The sequence below is a fragment of the Salvia miltiorrhiza genome, chromosome 6 (genome assembly GCF_028751815.1).
Source record: "Salvia miltiorrhiza cultivar Shanhuang (shh) chromosome 6, IMPLAD_Smil_shh, whole genome shotgun sequence".
In the NCBI taxonomy this organism is placed as follows: domain Eukaryota; kingdom Viridiplantae; phylum Streptophyta; class Magnoliopsida; order Lamiales; family Lamiaceae; genus Salvia; species Salvia miltiorrhiza.
In genome coordinates, this window is record NC_080392.1 from 11,208,180 (window position 1) to 11,222,088 (window position 13,909).

The window sequence follows — 13,909 nt, forward strand, 5'->3', positions numbered from 1 at the left end:
GGACGCTTTTGCCCTTAATTGGGCGGACTGGGTAGGGTCAGACACGCGGGTCGCGTGCCGGGTCGGGTTAGGCACTTATGGCACTATTAGTGCCATAAGTGCCAAGATGGCACTTATGGCACTAATAGTGCCATAAGTGCCATCGAAAATCCAAAATAAAACCAAGTAAAATAGTCATTTTGGCACTTATGGCACTATTAGTGCCATAAGTGCCAACGAAATTCAAAATAAAACTAAGTAAAATGGTCATCAGCACAAATACAGAAACAACATCATTTAAACCCTAAATGGAACATCTAAACCCTAAATGGATAATCTAAACCCTAAATGGAACATCTAAACCCCAAATGAATAATCTAAACCCTAAATGGAATATCTAAACCCTAGGGGAAAGTGTGCACTTATGGCACTTATGGCACTAATAGTGCCATAAGTGCCTAACCCGACCCGGCACGCGACCCGCGTGTCTGATCCTACCCAGTCCGCCTCATTAAGGGCAAAAGCGTCCAAATCAATAAAAATGGCCAAAATTTGTGTTTTTTGAAATGGTGGACAAAATTTGATTTTCATTCTTCATTATGGCCATTTGGGTGGATTGTTTCCTCTAACAATATCTAATGCTAAAAAAAAAGCAATTAGAATGAGTTGGCTTATCTATCTTCTCCTATTTCTCTCTTCAACAACTCTAGCAAAAAATCATTCCAAGCATCTATGGGTCCAGGCAAGCACCAATGCACGCAGTCATTCGCAAAGGTCTGATTGGGCGCGGGCCAATGGCCATATTTACTGGGGTGGCCATCCGGCCGCAGCAGCATCGCCACCGTGGCATCAAACAGCTTGAACTTCCCTCGACTTCTCCTCCCCGCCTTCTGCGCAATCCGCAGCTCCTCCAGCTGTATCAGATACATCTCGAGGCTGTAATCCTCGAGCGCCACCTCGCTCCTCCGGTAGGGCCGCGTCCGCGCGCAGTCGCCGCCTTTGTCCCACGCCGCCCCCTCGAAGTGCGAAGGCGCGTACGTCCGGAGGAACGCCACACCCCCGAAGCCGGCATCGGCTATGGCGCGGAAGGTCGTGCGGAAGGCACGGCGGTAGCTGAAGAAGGAGGTGAGGTGGGCGACGTCGGGCTCTGGGCAGTAGAGGCAGCCGACGAGGCGGGTGCGGAGGTGGAAGTAGGTGGGGCGGAAGAACCAGTGGCCGGCGGAGATGACGACGTAGTCGAAGAGGGCGATCTGGGAGGACCAGTGGAGGTCGGGCTGGTCGAGAAAGAGGCGGAAAGGGCGGCGGTCGTCGTTGGGGTCGCTTTTCTCGGTTTTGACTAAGTAAGGTGACCACAACATCGATATGTTGAAGTCGTGCTCTCTGTATTCGTACCGTTTGTTTTGGTCCAATGGATTCGACAGGTCTACTGGATTTGCCACCTGGATAATTCCATCATAAATATTATTGAGAATAACTAGAAAAACAATAATTACTTGTGTAAATGAGTGGCAGATCAACTATTCTCAAAATTAACTCACATTATCAAACAGTTATATGACAAGTGTTATCTCGTTATTAGATGAGTACATTTCTTTTTAATAAATTGTTAAGTTGAATTAGGTCATTGATAAAGCATAAATATTGTATAATGAGTTGAATATAAGTTTGTGTAGGTGGAAGAAAATTTAATAACTTTTTTATTCAAATACTGAATAGTGTAGGTTGTTGATAGACTATGTTTAATTTGCATTGTTTAGTTAGAAAATGATTGTTTGGATTAAGTATTCTAAAATTAATTTAAATTTTTAATTCTTTTATAATAAATTTTAGGGTTTCCTATATGAATTTTTTTAAAATAATAAATTAATAATAAGACACGAACAATAAGAAACTCATCTAGGCCTAAGTGGCTAGGCCCATGAAGCCCGATCCATTTTTATTTTTTTTTAATTTAAGCCCGATCCATTTAAAAACTTGATATGGCGTACTAGTTTCAGTGACTACTAAGAAACTTCTTTGGTAGACTCTTTAACTTTGCCTATACATATTAAAATCATGGGTTAATTGCAAATTGATGGAGATTTTACATGATTTTTTCAACGTTTGAAAAGTCATGTTAAAATTTATAAAAATGACTTAATGAACGAAACTGTGGAAAAGAATTCTAATAAAAAATCAAAGTAATATAATAGTGAGAAATGATAACCAAATTTCGTAAATACATAAACATAGTATAATTCTTTGTTGTATTTTATAACAATTGTACTTGCATTCTTATATGTTCCATTTTATATACTATAATTTCTCTACGATGTGGAACATATATAGTTAATTTACTGTTTAAAATTATAGACTATAAGCGAATTTTTAATAGTGTAAAAAATATAAAAAAGCAAATTATATTAACCGAACCCCGAAACTATGAGTTTAAATGCAAGTGCAAATGTTTCTTAAAATCTTAATCAAACATATAACAAACTCATATTAATTGTTAGAAATGATTTATATATATACTTACTTTGGACAAGAGACAAATCAAAGACTGCATATGATTCCTGGCCACAGAATCGCCGACAAAAGCCAAGGATTTGCCCTTGAGAAGCTGCAGGAATTGGTGCGGCTCGAAAAGGGGCAGCTCACAGTCGTCGGGCTTCCACCTCCACTGCAAGAACCCGCGATCAGGCCGCCCGAACTTGAGACAATTCTGGTGCTCCTGGATTGCGTTACACGTGTCGTTCGTGTAATACGGGCCGTCGGGATTCGCCACCCATTCGCCGGAAAATAAGTCGCACTGCTCCTCATCGGAAACTCGCGATCTTATCGCCCCACGATAGCTACTCCTCCCACTCATCATCGCCTTCACCTTATCACCCTGATCGTCGCTTCTGCTTATCGCCTGCCTCCCGGTACCTTGTGGGGCAGAATCTTTTTGCGCTTCACTTCGTGGCTTTCTCATTCTCTTTCTTCTTCCCTTCGTAAGAAAAATAACATCATTTTATTTATAGGAGGCTCTTAAAATATAATTTTACATATAAATTATAGTATATATAAATAAATTATTTAAATACACAAATTTTCAATTATTCTAATTTTTTTACACAGTTGTCAATTACTTTCAAAAATAACATTAATTAAGGTGGATGCCTGAAATATTTACATGGCTTAAATAATCGATGTGCTAACGATATAGTTTAATATTATATGATTGTATTAATTTATCATTTTAACTAGTTATGGTCACACTAATTCATCAAAAATTGATAATTGTACATATGAAAAATCATAATAATTGAAAATTCGTCTGTTTCAAGACATATTTTTTTAGGTTTGTGTATCAAATTAGAATTCAATGAAAATTTGTGTACCTTGATATAATTGCCTTTATGAGATTAATAAATTAACATTATATAAATAATTTCCCCGCCTTCAAATATAGAGGGGAAAAGAAAAAAAAAATTGAAAGAGCATGCACCTTATCATTTTTTTTCCTGACGGGGGCGAGGTGGTGGTCGACTGCGGTGTCCCCGGCAGCTTTGTCGTGGTGGCAGTGGGCAGGGTCGGCGGAGCAAGGGTCTTTAGGGTTTTCAGGTGGAGGGGGTTCTTCAACATGGGACGTCAGACTAATTGGATCCTCCAAATCCTCGTACGGCACAACCGACGTCGTTTCGTACAACTTTTTCGACGTGTCTCTTAATGCAGGGTAATATAAAGGGATTGTTAAAAGAATGATTAGAGCAACCAATGGAGCAAGCCTCGATGTTTTTCTTCGTGGTTGAGGCTTCCCAATGGGAAGCTCGGAAGCCTGGAACTTCATTGCGATCAAAGATTTTAACGTAATAACATTTCAGGTTAAAAAATTCTATATTGATTTTATTATATTTTGGAGGAAAAGAAAAAGGAATTTCAGGAAATGAGAAAGGTTTGAAGGAAAAGAGGTTGAAGATGAATGGTGTAGTGAGGTTGTAGAAGAAACATTAATGGTTTAAAAAATTTCTTTGCAGGTTTAAAATTTTCTATAAGGAAAAGAATGACTGTAGATGGATTCACATATTTAGTATCGTTGTTAAGTAAATTGTTGATTCTCGTACAAATTTGTGTGCAATGAGTGTGTGATAGCATAATAATAGATGAAAGGCGCCGAGTTTAATGTAGCATCGATCTATAAGATTTTATGACTCCTATTAATCTGGTGTATTGATGGTCAAACGCTTTCCAAGGGGAAAGATATTATGGTAATTAGAGATATGTGAAGGGATTCAGCTATGGCTGCCATTTCAATATGATGCCTCAATTAATTCATCTACTTTTCATGGTAACATGATATAGATCCCTATTGTCTCATTCACCCATAATCCTACGTGCTTCATAATATTTTGTTCATATAATTATCTAAATTCCATGCACAATTTTTTATGCTTATATATTATATAATATGTCGTTAATGGGCTGCTTTGGCGTTGCTCTCTAGCGTGATGGTCGTGGGCTCGTGGCAGAGGAGAGTTGATGTTCATGGTGTGCTTATGAGTAGTTAATCATCCTCGTCGAGCAAATCAACTTGGAATTACTATATAGGGGACGTTTACTTTTTAGAATTAGATAAAAATAGTAAGATTATACATTGTTTACTTCAATGGATGGAACTTTAGGATATCATAAAGCCATTGATTATTTCAATCATTTGAGCGAGTTTTACTTAATTTTAATCAATTGAAAGGGCGAGATCAAAGAAATGCATTTTATCAATAATACAAAGTAATCATCCTCCAGAAAATAATGTGTCATCACTTTGAATTTTGTTGGCCATTTTTGCGTCTGCGACGGTTTCAGAAGTCGGGTTCACGACATTAGTTGCACGACTACTGATGCCCGTTATGATTGTGTGATCTTCCGACGGTGCTGCGCGCCCGTTTATTATATATATAGTTTTTCATATCATGTTTCAATTTCTAAATACATAGCAAATGTATGTTATCCAACTTTAAAAGGAATATATATATATATATATATATATATATATATGTATCCATGGTCGATGATGGATATTCATTTGCCCAACATTAATATTATATCTTTGTGGTTTCGAATATTGATGATATCTTACTATTAAAAAACTTTCCAAATTTTGACCATATGATTTCTTTTTAGCCATAATTTACAAACGTATTAGTGTTTTAAGGAATATGTTTTATTGTTAAGATATAAGTGTATATAAATATCAACTGTATCAAAAAAAATATCAATTGTTCATTATTTATGTCTTGAAAAAAAAAATCGGCATCGGAGAGGTGATAAAACTTACTTTTCTATGGTTTCTAATGTTCTTAAAATGTCAATTTTGTAGAGAACTGAGTGTTCAATAATTGTTTTGTGTTTGAATTGCTTTATATTGTGGAATATGATATTTGCTCGTACTCCGGCAAAATCTACAGAAGTATTATAGTTGGATTAGGAATAATAGTCTAAATAAAAGTTATAGATAATCTCGATACGAGTTTGTGAGTGAAAAATAATCCAAAATCAGAGTTCAAATAGAGGAGATATGAGCGAAATAAGAAAATCGTGCGCAATAGTGAATAATAATCACCAAAATTGTGAAGGACCAAAGAAGAAAATCAATGATCACCATTTCGATCGCCAATTTCTCACTTAACATGTACTCCCTCTGTCCCACATTTTTGTATCCATTTATATTTCTAATAAAAGTAGGTGTGACTATTACTCAACTTTAATTATTTTAATACTTACATAAAAAAAAATGAGACCCTTATTTCACTCAAAATACACTCAACCACTTTACTAAAATTTGTATCACTCTCAATTGAATATTAAAAATTGAGACAAAAAGACTAACATGATTTCTCCAAATATATTAGTATATGTGAAAATAATATGATGATAATTCTAAAGAAAAGTACTATTGTACTTCCCCTGTTCACTATTTTTTGATCTATTTTATAATGACACAAATTTAAAAAAAATTAATGAAATATATTGTGCGTGAAGTGTTCCATTTTATTGTGAATGAAAAATTTATTAAAAATAAAATGAATCAATAATAAATAATCGATCAAAATGATAAAATTAATTAAAAATTGATGAACGGATGCAGTATCATTTAGCAGCCACCAAATTTGACCACTTTTGTCAAGTACTATAGGAATAGGATGTTAGCATCCAAAACATCTTGAACTCTTTGATTACTGACCTCTCATCAACATATTTAATTGTAATCATGCTAACCTCACTACCTATATATAGCATTATGCCATTTGATTACTCATATTTAACCAGTAATTGTGTGCCGTCGTACCGCGTCATTCTCCACGCGTCCATCAAATGACTCATTGCTATCCTCTTTTTGTTACACTTATTATTTTATTATTATACCCTCCATTACTATTTCGGGCTTCAAGAATCTTCTTCATGCTTCCCACGCCAATAAATACTTACATATATGGATACGTAATGTATTAATATATTAATTACAACATGATTATCAAAACCTTCCGTGGATTAATAATATTTTAAATATATATTGTCTCTAGCTTGTATCGTCACAAATATGATTCGATTTTTGGGGGGTCTTTAAGATCGTATAAGATTATCAAAAACCTTCCGTGGATTAATAATCTTTAATATTGTCTGTAGCCTGTCGTGACCATATATATGATTCAATCTTTTAGGGTCTTTAATATTCTATGTGAAATCTAATACTCCATCCGTCCCACGAATTTAGAGCCACTTCTTTTCGCTTCTTTTCGGCACGAAAATTAAAGAGTTGAAGATTAGTGTTTTAAATATGTATGTAATAAACTAGAAAAATGATTAGGTAAGTGTGTAGATAATAAAATAAAAAAGTGATAAAGTAAAAAAATATACAATTAATTAAGATAAGTTTAATTAGAACCTCTTATTTTTTCTCTAATTTTTATTACATATGAAAATGATTCAAGGTTCGTGGGAGGGGAGGAGTATTAATTATTAGTATCAGTGAAACAATTCAGATACATTCGAAAATAAAACGATAAAACGCGCCAGATCTATTCATATTTAATGGGAAATCAGCAACATCCGATGTGCTTGAGTCAAACAAATAAAATCAATTAAAGTTAAGTAGTTATTGGAGTGGTCAAAATTGGTGAAAGAACAGTCAAAATAGCTTGACTTAAGAGTCAAAGTAGCTTGACTACTTATTATTATTATTATTATTATTATTATTATTATTATTATTATTATTATTATTATTGATCTTGGTAGTTAATAATTGTTTCGTTAACTTTCATTCTTTTTAAAATTTAAACTATTAGTATTAATTTTATTGTAGGGATCAACATATTTTAATATATGGAGTTTGATATAGGGCTGAAATCTTGTAATATCCACTCTTATGGTAGTATATATATAGATCCAAATTTGGAACCATATTTTGTTTACGTGGCGCATTAAGCACGCGACACGTAGCAAATATCTTCCAAAGCTTTTAAAGGCAAAATACACGGAGGGATACAAATAAAAATATGAACTATTTTTTCAGCTTTAGATCATCAATATTTGCGATTGATTCATCTCGTTATTGGATGAATTCATGCTCATGAGTTCGAATTTCATAGGTAGCAATAAATTTAATTTTCAAAATTCATACATTTATACAACGAATTCATATGTGTTCTATATAAAAATCAGACATTTACATAAATTTTTCAAAGATTAAATCTCAGTCGTTAGATTATGAGTATACCAATGGTGTAAATTTATTCATATTTTATAGTCTAAGGATGGTTTTCAGCCTAGGGAATGGTTCAAATAAGATCACTCATATATGGTGAGATCTTTTTTTTTTTTTTTTTTTTGAGAACCAAATAGAAACAACTTCATTAACTCAAACCAATCGAGTTCACAGCAAGAGGCAAACTAACAGCAAGAGGCAAACTAACAGCAGAAAGCATGGGAGAAAAGGAATTAAGAGCAAAGGAAGCAACTCTATCCGCCACTGAATTACCCTCTCTTGGAGTCCAACTGTACGAAACTCGACGGAACGAACGACTCATCTCATGAATCACCCTTAAAGAATCACCAAGATAGGAGAGATCATCTTCTTGTCTGACCACCTTCCAATATAACTGTTGGCTATCAGTTTCAACAATAATATTATTCACCCCTCTTTCTTGGCAAAGCTTCATCCCTTCGATCATGGCCAACGCTTCTCCTTCAACCACCGTATAAGCACCACGTTTATAACCATATCTGCACCCCTCCACGTTACCATTCCCTAACGTCAACACCGCACCAATGCCGATCCCCTTCCCAACATCCACCGCTACATCCGTGGAAATCTTAGCATCAAACTCGCTATTGCAGTCGAGATGTGCAGCCCGCTGCCTCGTACCATCAAAGCGATTCGGGGCCACCCAGATAGCTCTATTTGCGACAGCAAGACAGTCCAAGTGCGAGAGCTCCTGATGTTGGAAAACCAGTAAGTTCCGAGCATACCAACAGGACCATGCAAGTGCGGCAAACAGGCTATGGACCTCCCTTTGGGGGTTGCATCTGATTTTGTCGAACCATTCCACTATAGAACATGGAGCTTCCTGATCAAGAGGACGAAGCCGAAGCGGAGACATGGCCCACAGTGATCTAGTCCATTCACAGTCCCGCAAAGCATGCTCCGTCGATTCCACACCAATTCCACATCTACGACACATAATATCAACCTCAATACCTTTCTTAGAAAGAGCCTCCGTCGTTGGAATTGCGTTGACGAAGCATCGCCACATGAACAGTTTCACCTTAGGGATCACATCAAGGCCCCATATCCAAGTCGAAATGGGGGAAAGAGGATTAGAAGTCGACGCTTCAGCCTGAGCCACGATCTCCATAGCAAGGTTATAGCCGGATTTAACGGTGTACATATTAGACTTCCCTCGAGGCCAGAACGGTCTATCAAGAACATGAGGATTAATTTTGAGCTGTGCCTGAATAGTCCATCGATCAGAGGGAGACAGCACATCAGTAAGAGAATCGGTGTTCCACTGATTCTGATCATCATCAAAGAAATCTTCCGCCTTCAACAAGGCATGTCTATGCTCCACTTTTGCAACAGAATAAGACCCTTTCCCATCAGGAATCCACTGATCCACACCAATACGGATACGAGCCCCATTTCCAAGTCTCCAAGCAATACCTCTCGCAAGTAAATCACGGCCTACTAGTAAGCTTTTCCATGCAAAGGATGGGTTGTGAGCGTTACTAGCCAAAAGCAGGTCATTTCTTGGAAAGTATCTCGCTTTCAAAGATCGGGCAAGGAGAGAAGTATCATTTACCAGAAGTCGCCACGCTTGTTTGGCTAACATGGCTTGATTAAAAAGGGAGATATCCCGAAAGCCTAAACCACCATTATGTTTTGAAGTACATAGCTTTTTCCAACTCTTCCAGTGAATGCGACGCTCCTCCTTTTTCTGGCCCCAGAAGAAACTCGCAGCCACACTATTTAACCGTTGGCAGATTTGGTCCGGGATAGCAAAACAACTCATCAAATATGTAGGAATGGACTGGAGAACAGATTTGATGAGCACTGTTTTACCAGCTCCTGAGAGAAGCCTCCGTTTCCAATCTTTTGCTTTTTTCCGAGTCCGATCCACCAACATTTGAAAGATTTCTGTTTTTGATCGACCAACCACACTAGGAATTCCAAGGTAAGAAGAGCTTTGACCCGCTCTTTGCACACCCAACAGATTCGCCAACATCACCTGCCGTATCTCATCCACACCACCACTAAACGAAATAGAGGATTTCTCTAGATTCACAAGCTGACCCGACACACCTTCATAGTCGCGAATGACCCTCTTCACAGTCTCAATCTCCACTTCATTTCCCCTTCCAAAAATAATGCAGTCATCCGCAAAAAGAAGATGGCTCATTATATGGTGAGATCTTAGATTGATTTGTAGTTGTTGAATTTAATGTATAATATGACTGATATTTACTTGGAGGGGGAAATTTTTTAGCTGGATTCGAATCTTTGAGGGAGTGAAAATTTTATTAATTTTTTTAATATTGCTATTTAACACTATGTATATACTGTTTATTCAACACTATATATTGATTTATTCATTTTTCTTATTTCTCACGAAAAATAGCAATCATATTAGAACATAATCTATATATATGTAAATATATTTATATATAATGCTGACAATTTTATTGGTGTTTGACTATATTCGATTATGAATATGCGAACAAGAGACGGTCTCAGATAAGAATCCTGAATCCCCAACTGATGATATGACTCTCAAGTTAAAATGCAAACTAGTATATGGTTTCCAAGATACTAGCAATCAAAAGAGTGATATGAAATTAAACGCATGCATATATATATGGCATCATCTTTTATATATTTCAAAATGCAGCAGTGCTGCATAATATATGTCATGTGATTAGAGATTAATTTCTTAATTATTTGAAAATTATACACAAAACAACTCATGTGACACAACCATACCATTAATTCACTGTCATTATAAATTGATGAACATATATATATATATATAGAAACAATAGGGCCGGATGGGCCTATTGGTGATTGAAACTTAAATTTTGTCCACAAAATTTGAAATATCAATATTTGGCCATCTTTTATGTGCTCTACCTAATCTACCCTTTAATCCAATAGATCCAACAACTTCCTTTGACCCGGATCCAGATTTAGGGATTAACCCATGCAGCAGCACATACACATGATTCAGCTTTCATCCTCTCTCTTTATCTCGCCTGCGACGTGAACTTTCATCCGGCCAATTCTCCTCTCCACCTGTATCTCGCTCTCGCGGGCGCCGACGAAGAGATTAGAGAGACGATTATCCTCTTCTCCTCCTCTATCTCACCGCGATCGACGTATCTGCAACCTCTCTCTGATTGTCCTCTCCGCCTCTATCTTTCTCTCGCAGGCGCCGACGAAGAGACTAGGCGGTGGATCTGATCTGATCGTTGCGGCGCCGCCTCCTCCATCGGCAGATCTGATCTCCGCCTCCTTCGATTTCAGCCATCGACAGATCTGATCTGATCTGATCTGTGCTGCACGTATGGCACTTATGGCACTATTAGTGCCATAAGTGCCATAAGTGCACACTTCCCCCTAGGGTTTAGATATTCCATTTAGGGTTTAGATTATCCATTTGGGGTTTAGATGTTCCATTTAGGGTTTAGATTATCCATTTAGGGTTTAAATGATGTTGTTGTGTCTGTATTTGTGCTGCACGTATGTCACTTATGGCACTATTAGTGCCATAAGTGCCAACGGAAATCCAAAATAAAACCAAGTAAAATGGTCATTTTGGCACTTATGGCACTAATAGTGCCATAAGTGCCTAACCCGACCCGGCACGTGACCCGCGTGCCTGATCCTACCCGGTCCGCCTCATTAAGGATAAAAACGTCCAAATCAATAAAAATGGCCAAATTTTGTGTTTTTTCAATGTGTGGCCATAAATTGTGTTTTATGCTTCATTTTGGCTACTTCAAAATTTTACATATATATATATATATATAAATTGTTTGTATGTATGAATAACCGTAATTCAGTTAATTGAAGAAAATTTCGCCCCCATTAAATTTGAATTCATATTTGAATGATTATTCGTGTATTACAAGCAACTTTTTCAACCTTAATATTAATTGTCATTCTCACGAAAGATAGCATTTTTACTAAATCCTTTCTCTCTCACTATATATATACATACATTTTTCTTTTCTTTTCTTTTCTTATTGTGAAGCGTTAGTGTAAAATAGGATTTATGATCGAGCTTGACAGTCCGCGGAGATTCCTTAGCTAATAGATCGTAGGTTAGTTTGGTTTTGGGGAAATTTCTCCAGCTGCATTGAATGAGGAACTTCAAATTTAGTGAAAGACAATCAACTTCTTTTTAATCTCTAATTTATGGCTAGCTTGAAATATGAAGGAAAAGTGTTGTAAAACGTGCGCGCATCTTTTAGTATCGTGATATATAATTGATTCAAGTCAGTATAGATTAAGAATATATGCATACACATACATTATGATTATATATATTATATATATATATATATATATATATATATAGATCCCCAAAAAAACTACTCTCTCCGTCCAAAAAAATAGTCCTAAAAGAGGACGGCACGAGTTTTAATAAAAATAATTTATCATATTGTGAGTGAAGTAAGAGATTCACTATGTAGTGGGGTATTACTATTCGTAAATAAAAAAGAATTAATTTTTGTGGACGTCCCAAAATAACAAAAAATAATAGTATTATTTTTTTTGTGAACAAATGAAGTATTTTTATGAGATGAAAATGCCTAATTTTAATATCTTATACAGTAAAATTGAAAAAAAAAAACTTTGAAAACAAAGAAAAAAAAAAGGCATAGACATCCGAAAATATCGGGCGTTGAGTATCATCGTATGGTGGCGAAGATTTGGCATCTGACATCTGTCGAATGTTGATTAGCAGGAGCGTAGCAGACGGGAAGATTCAGGGACACCTGGCTGATTTGCTAATAAAATAACCAAGATTTAGTGTTTAATCATGTTTAGTGCTAATTACATCAGCTTATAGTGGCTTCAAAAGCAGACTCTACATGCATGTATCCGTGGAGCAGTGTGTGTATATATATAAGTGAAGGTTATGTCCAGTTGTCTGCCATAGAAACTTCCGACAAACAGTGATAGAATTATAATTAATTGAGTGGTGAATAAATGGAGCAAGGTGCAGCAGCAGGTTGGTGGCGAAAAGGGCCTTGGACTCCTCAAGAAGATGAGCTGCTCTTTCAGTATATCTCTCAGAATGGTGAAGGCAGATGGAGCTCTGTCTCTAAGTGCACAGGTACATATATATCTAGAGAGAAAGAGAGCTAGCCTAGCACATGTTCATGTTGTGATTAATATATGTATATATATGTGATAAATAAGGTTTGAAAAGAAGTGGGAAGAGCTGCAGGCTGAGGTGGGTGAATTACTTGAGGCCTGACCTTAAAAAAGGACAATTAACACCTCAGGAAGAAGGCATCATTATCGAACTTCATGCCCTGTGGGGTAACAAGTAATTATCTCTCTCTCTCCTCGACATTAATTTCTTTTCAAATATCAATTTTATTATCTAAGTATATATGTATTTGATGGCATGCATACAGATGGTCTACTATAGCAAGATACTTACCTGGACGAACAGACAATGAGATAAAGAACTACTGGAGAACTCATTTCAAGACCAGAAGCCCATCCACTCATCTCAAGAAGCGCAAGATTCTCAACCAACAACAAGCTCATCGTCGTCCCAATAATGTCACTATTACTGAACCCTCTCACTCTCACGACAAGGAAATGGCGTTTTCGAGCATCATCGATATTAATCATCAAAGTGCTTCATCATTTGATGATTTCGTCGCCCCATTTGAAATGGATTGTTACTTGTGGAACTTGGATGATGACCATCATCTTCCAAATATTATGCCACACGAATATTATCACCCTTTTGAAGGCGATGCAGCAGTTGATTACTACGTCCAAACTGCAGAGGTTTTGCTTTAAGGAATTTAAGCTTCATATCATCATTTACTTGTTAATTCATAGTTTCACCTTCTTTTCAAATATAAGGAAATGGACTCTCGCAATATGTTTCATTTTCCAATTTGGATATTGTAACTGTTCAGTTAAATAGAACAAAATATTCTACATCAAGGAAAAGGAATGGGCTTTCAAATGGATTCAGATAAATCGGATCGGCCCATGCAGAATTCCGTGTCTTTATTTCGAAATTATTTATAAAAAATTAAAAAAAATAAATTAAAATATTGGCCCATGCAGGTTTCGAACCTGCGACCTTCGCGTTATTAGCACGACGCTCTAACCAACTGAGCTAATAGGCCATGTTGTTAAATGTTTGAAGAAACGTGTACT

The 13,909-nt window shown here is 36.5% G+C and overlaps 2 protein-coding genes and 1 non-coding gene across 3 annotated transcripts; 1 reads left to right on the plus strand and 2 right to left on the minus strand.

The window, feature by feature from the left end:
- Nucleotides 1-622: 622 nt before the first annotated feature.
- On the minus strand, nt 623-4,113 carry LOC130988631 (protein trichome birefringence-like 19). Its single transcript, XM_057912524.1, has 3 exons — nt 3,452-4,113; nt 2,498-2,950; nt 623-1,418 (listed from the first exon to the last, which is right to left on the minus strand). Exons 1-3 carry the CDS (start codon nt 3,791-3,793, stop codon nt 651-653), a joined length of 1,563 nt encoding a protein of 520 aa, XP_057768507.1. The 5' UTR covers nt 3,794-4,113; the 3' UTR covers nt 623-650.
- Nucleotides 4,114-12,570: 8,457 nt separating this feature from the next.
- On the plus strand, nt 12,571-13,714 carry LOC130988634 (MYB-like transcription factor EOBII). The gene is made up of 3 exons (XM_057912529.1): nt 12,571-12,836; nt 12,923-13,052; nt 13,144-13,714. Exons 1-3 carry the CDS (start codon nt 12,710-12,712, stop codon nt 13,538-13,540), a joined length of 654 nt encoding a protein of 217 aa, XP_057768512.1. The 5' UTR covers nt 12,571-12,709; the 3' UTR covers nt 13,541-13,714.
- A 90-nt stretch (nt 13,715-13,804) lies between these two features.
- TRNAI-AAU (transfer RNA isoleucine (anticodon AAU)) lies at nt 13,805-13,878 on the minus strand. Its single transcript has one exon. It is a non-coding gene; the product is annotated as a tRNA-Ile (tRNA).
- Nucleotides 13,879-13,909: the final 31 nt, after the last annotated feature.

What these genes read in the sequence shown, in the direction of transcription:
- LOC130988634 (XM_057912529.1), top strand. Translation starts at nt 12,710, where the DNA reads ATGGAGCAAGGTGCAGCAGCAGGTTGGTGGCGAAAAGGGCCTTGGACT. An exon ending in CTCTGTCTCTAAGTGCACAG is followed by an intron (nt 12,837 to 12,922) that starts GTACATATATAT and finishes GTGATAAATAAG; the next exon opens with GTTTGAAAAGAAGTGGGAAG. An exon ending in CATGCCCTGTGGGGTAACAA is followed by an intron (nt 13,053 to 13,143) that starts GTAATTATCTCT and finishes GCATGCATACAG; the next exon opens with ATGGTCTACTATAGCAAGAT.
- LOC130988631 (XM_057912524.1), bottom strand. Translation starts at nt 3,793, where the DNA reads ATGAAGTTCCAGGCTTCCGAGCTTCCCATTGGGAAGCCTCAACCACGA. An exon ending in TCAGGAAAAAAAATGATAAG is followed by an intron (nt 2,951 to 3,451) that starts GTGCATGCTCTT and finishes TTTCTTACGAAG; the next exon opens with GGAAGAAGAAAGAGAATGAG. An exon ending in TGATTTGTCTCTTGTCCAAA is followed by an intron (nt 1,419 to 2,497) that starts GTAAGTATATAT and finishes GGAATTATCCAG; the next exon opens with GTGGCAAATCCAGTAGACCT.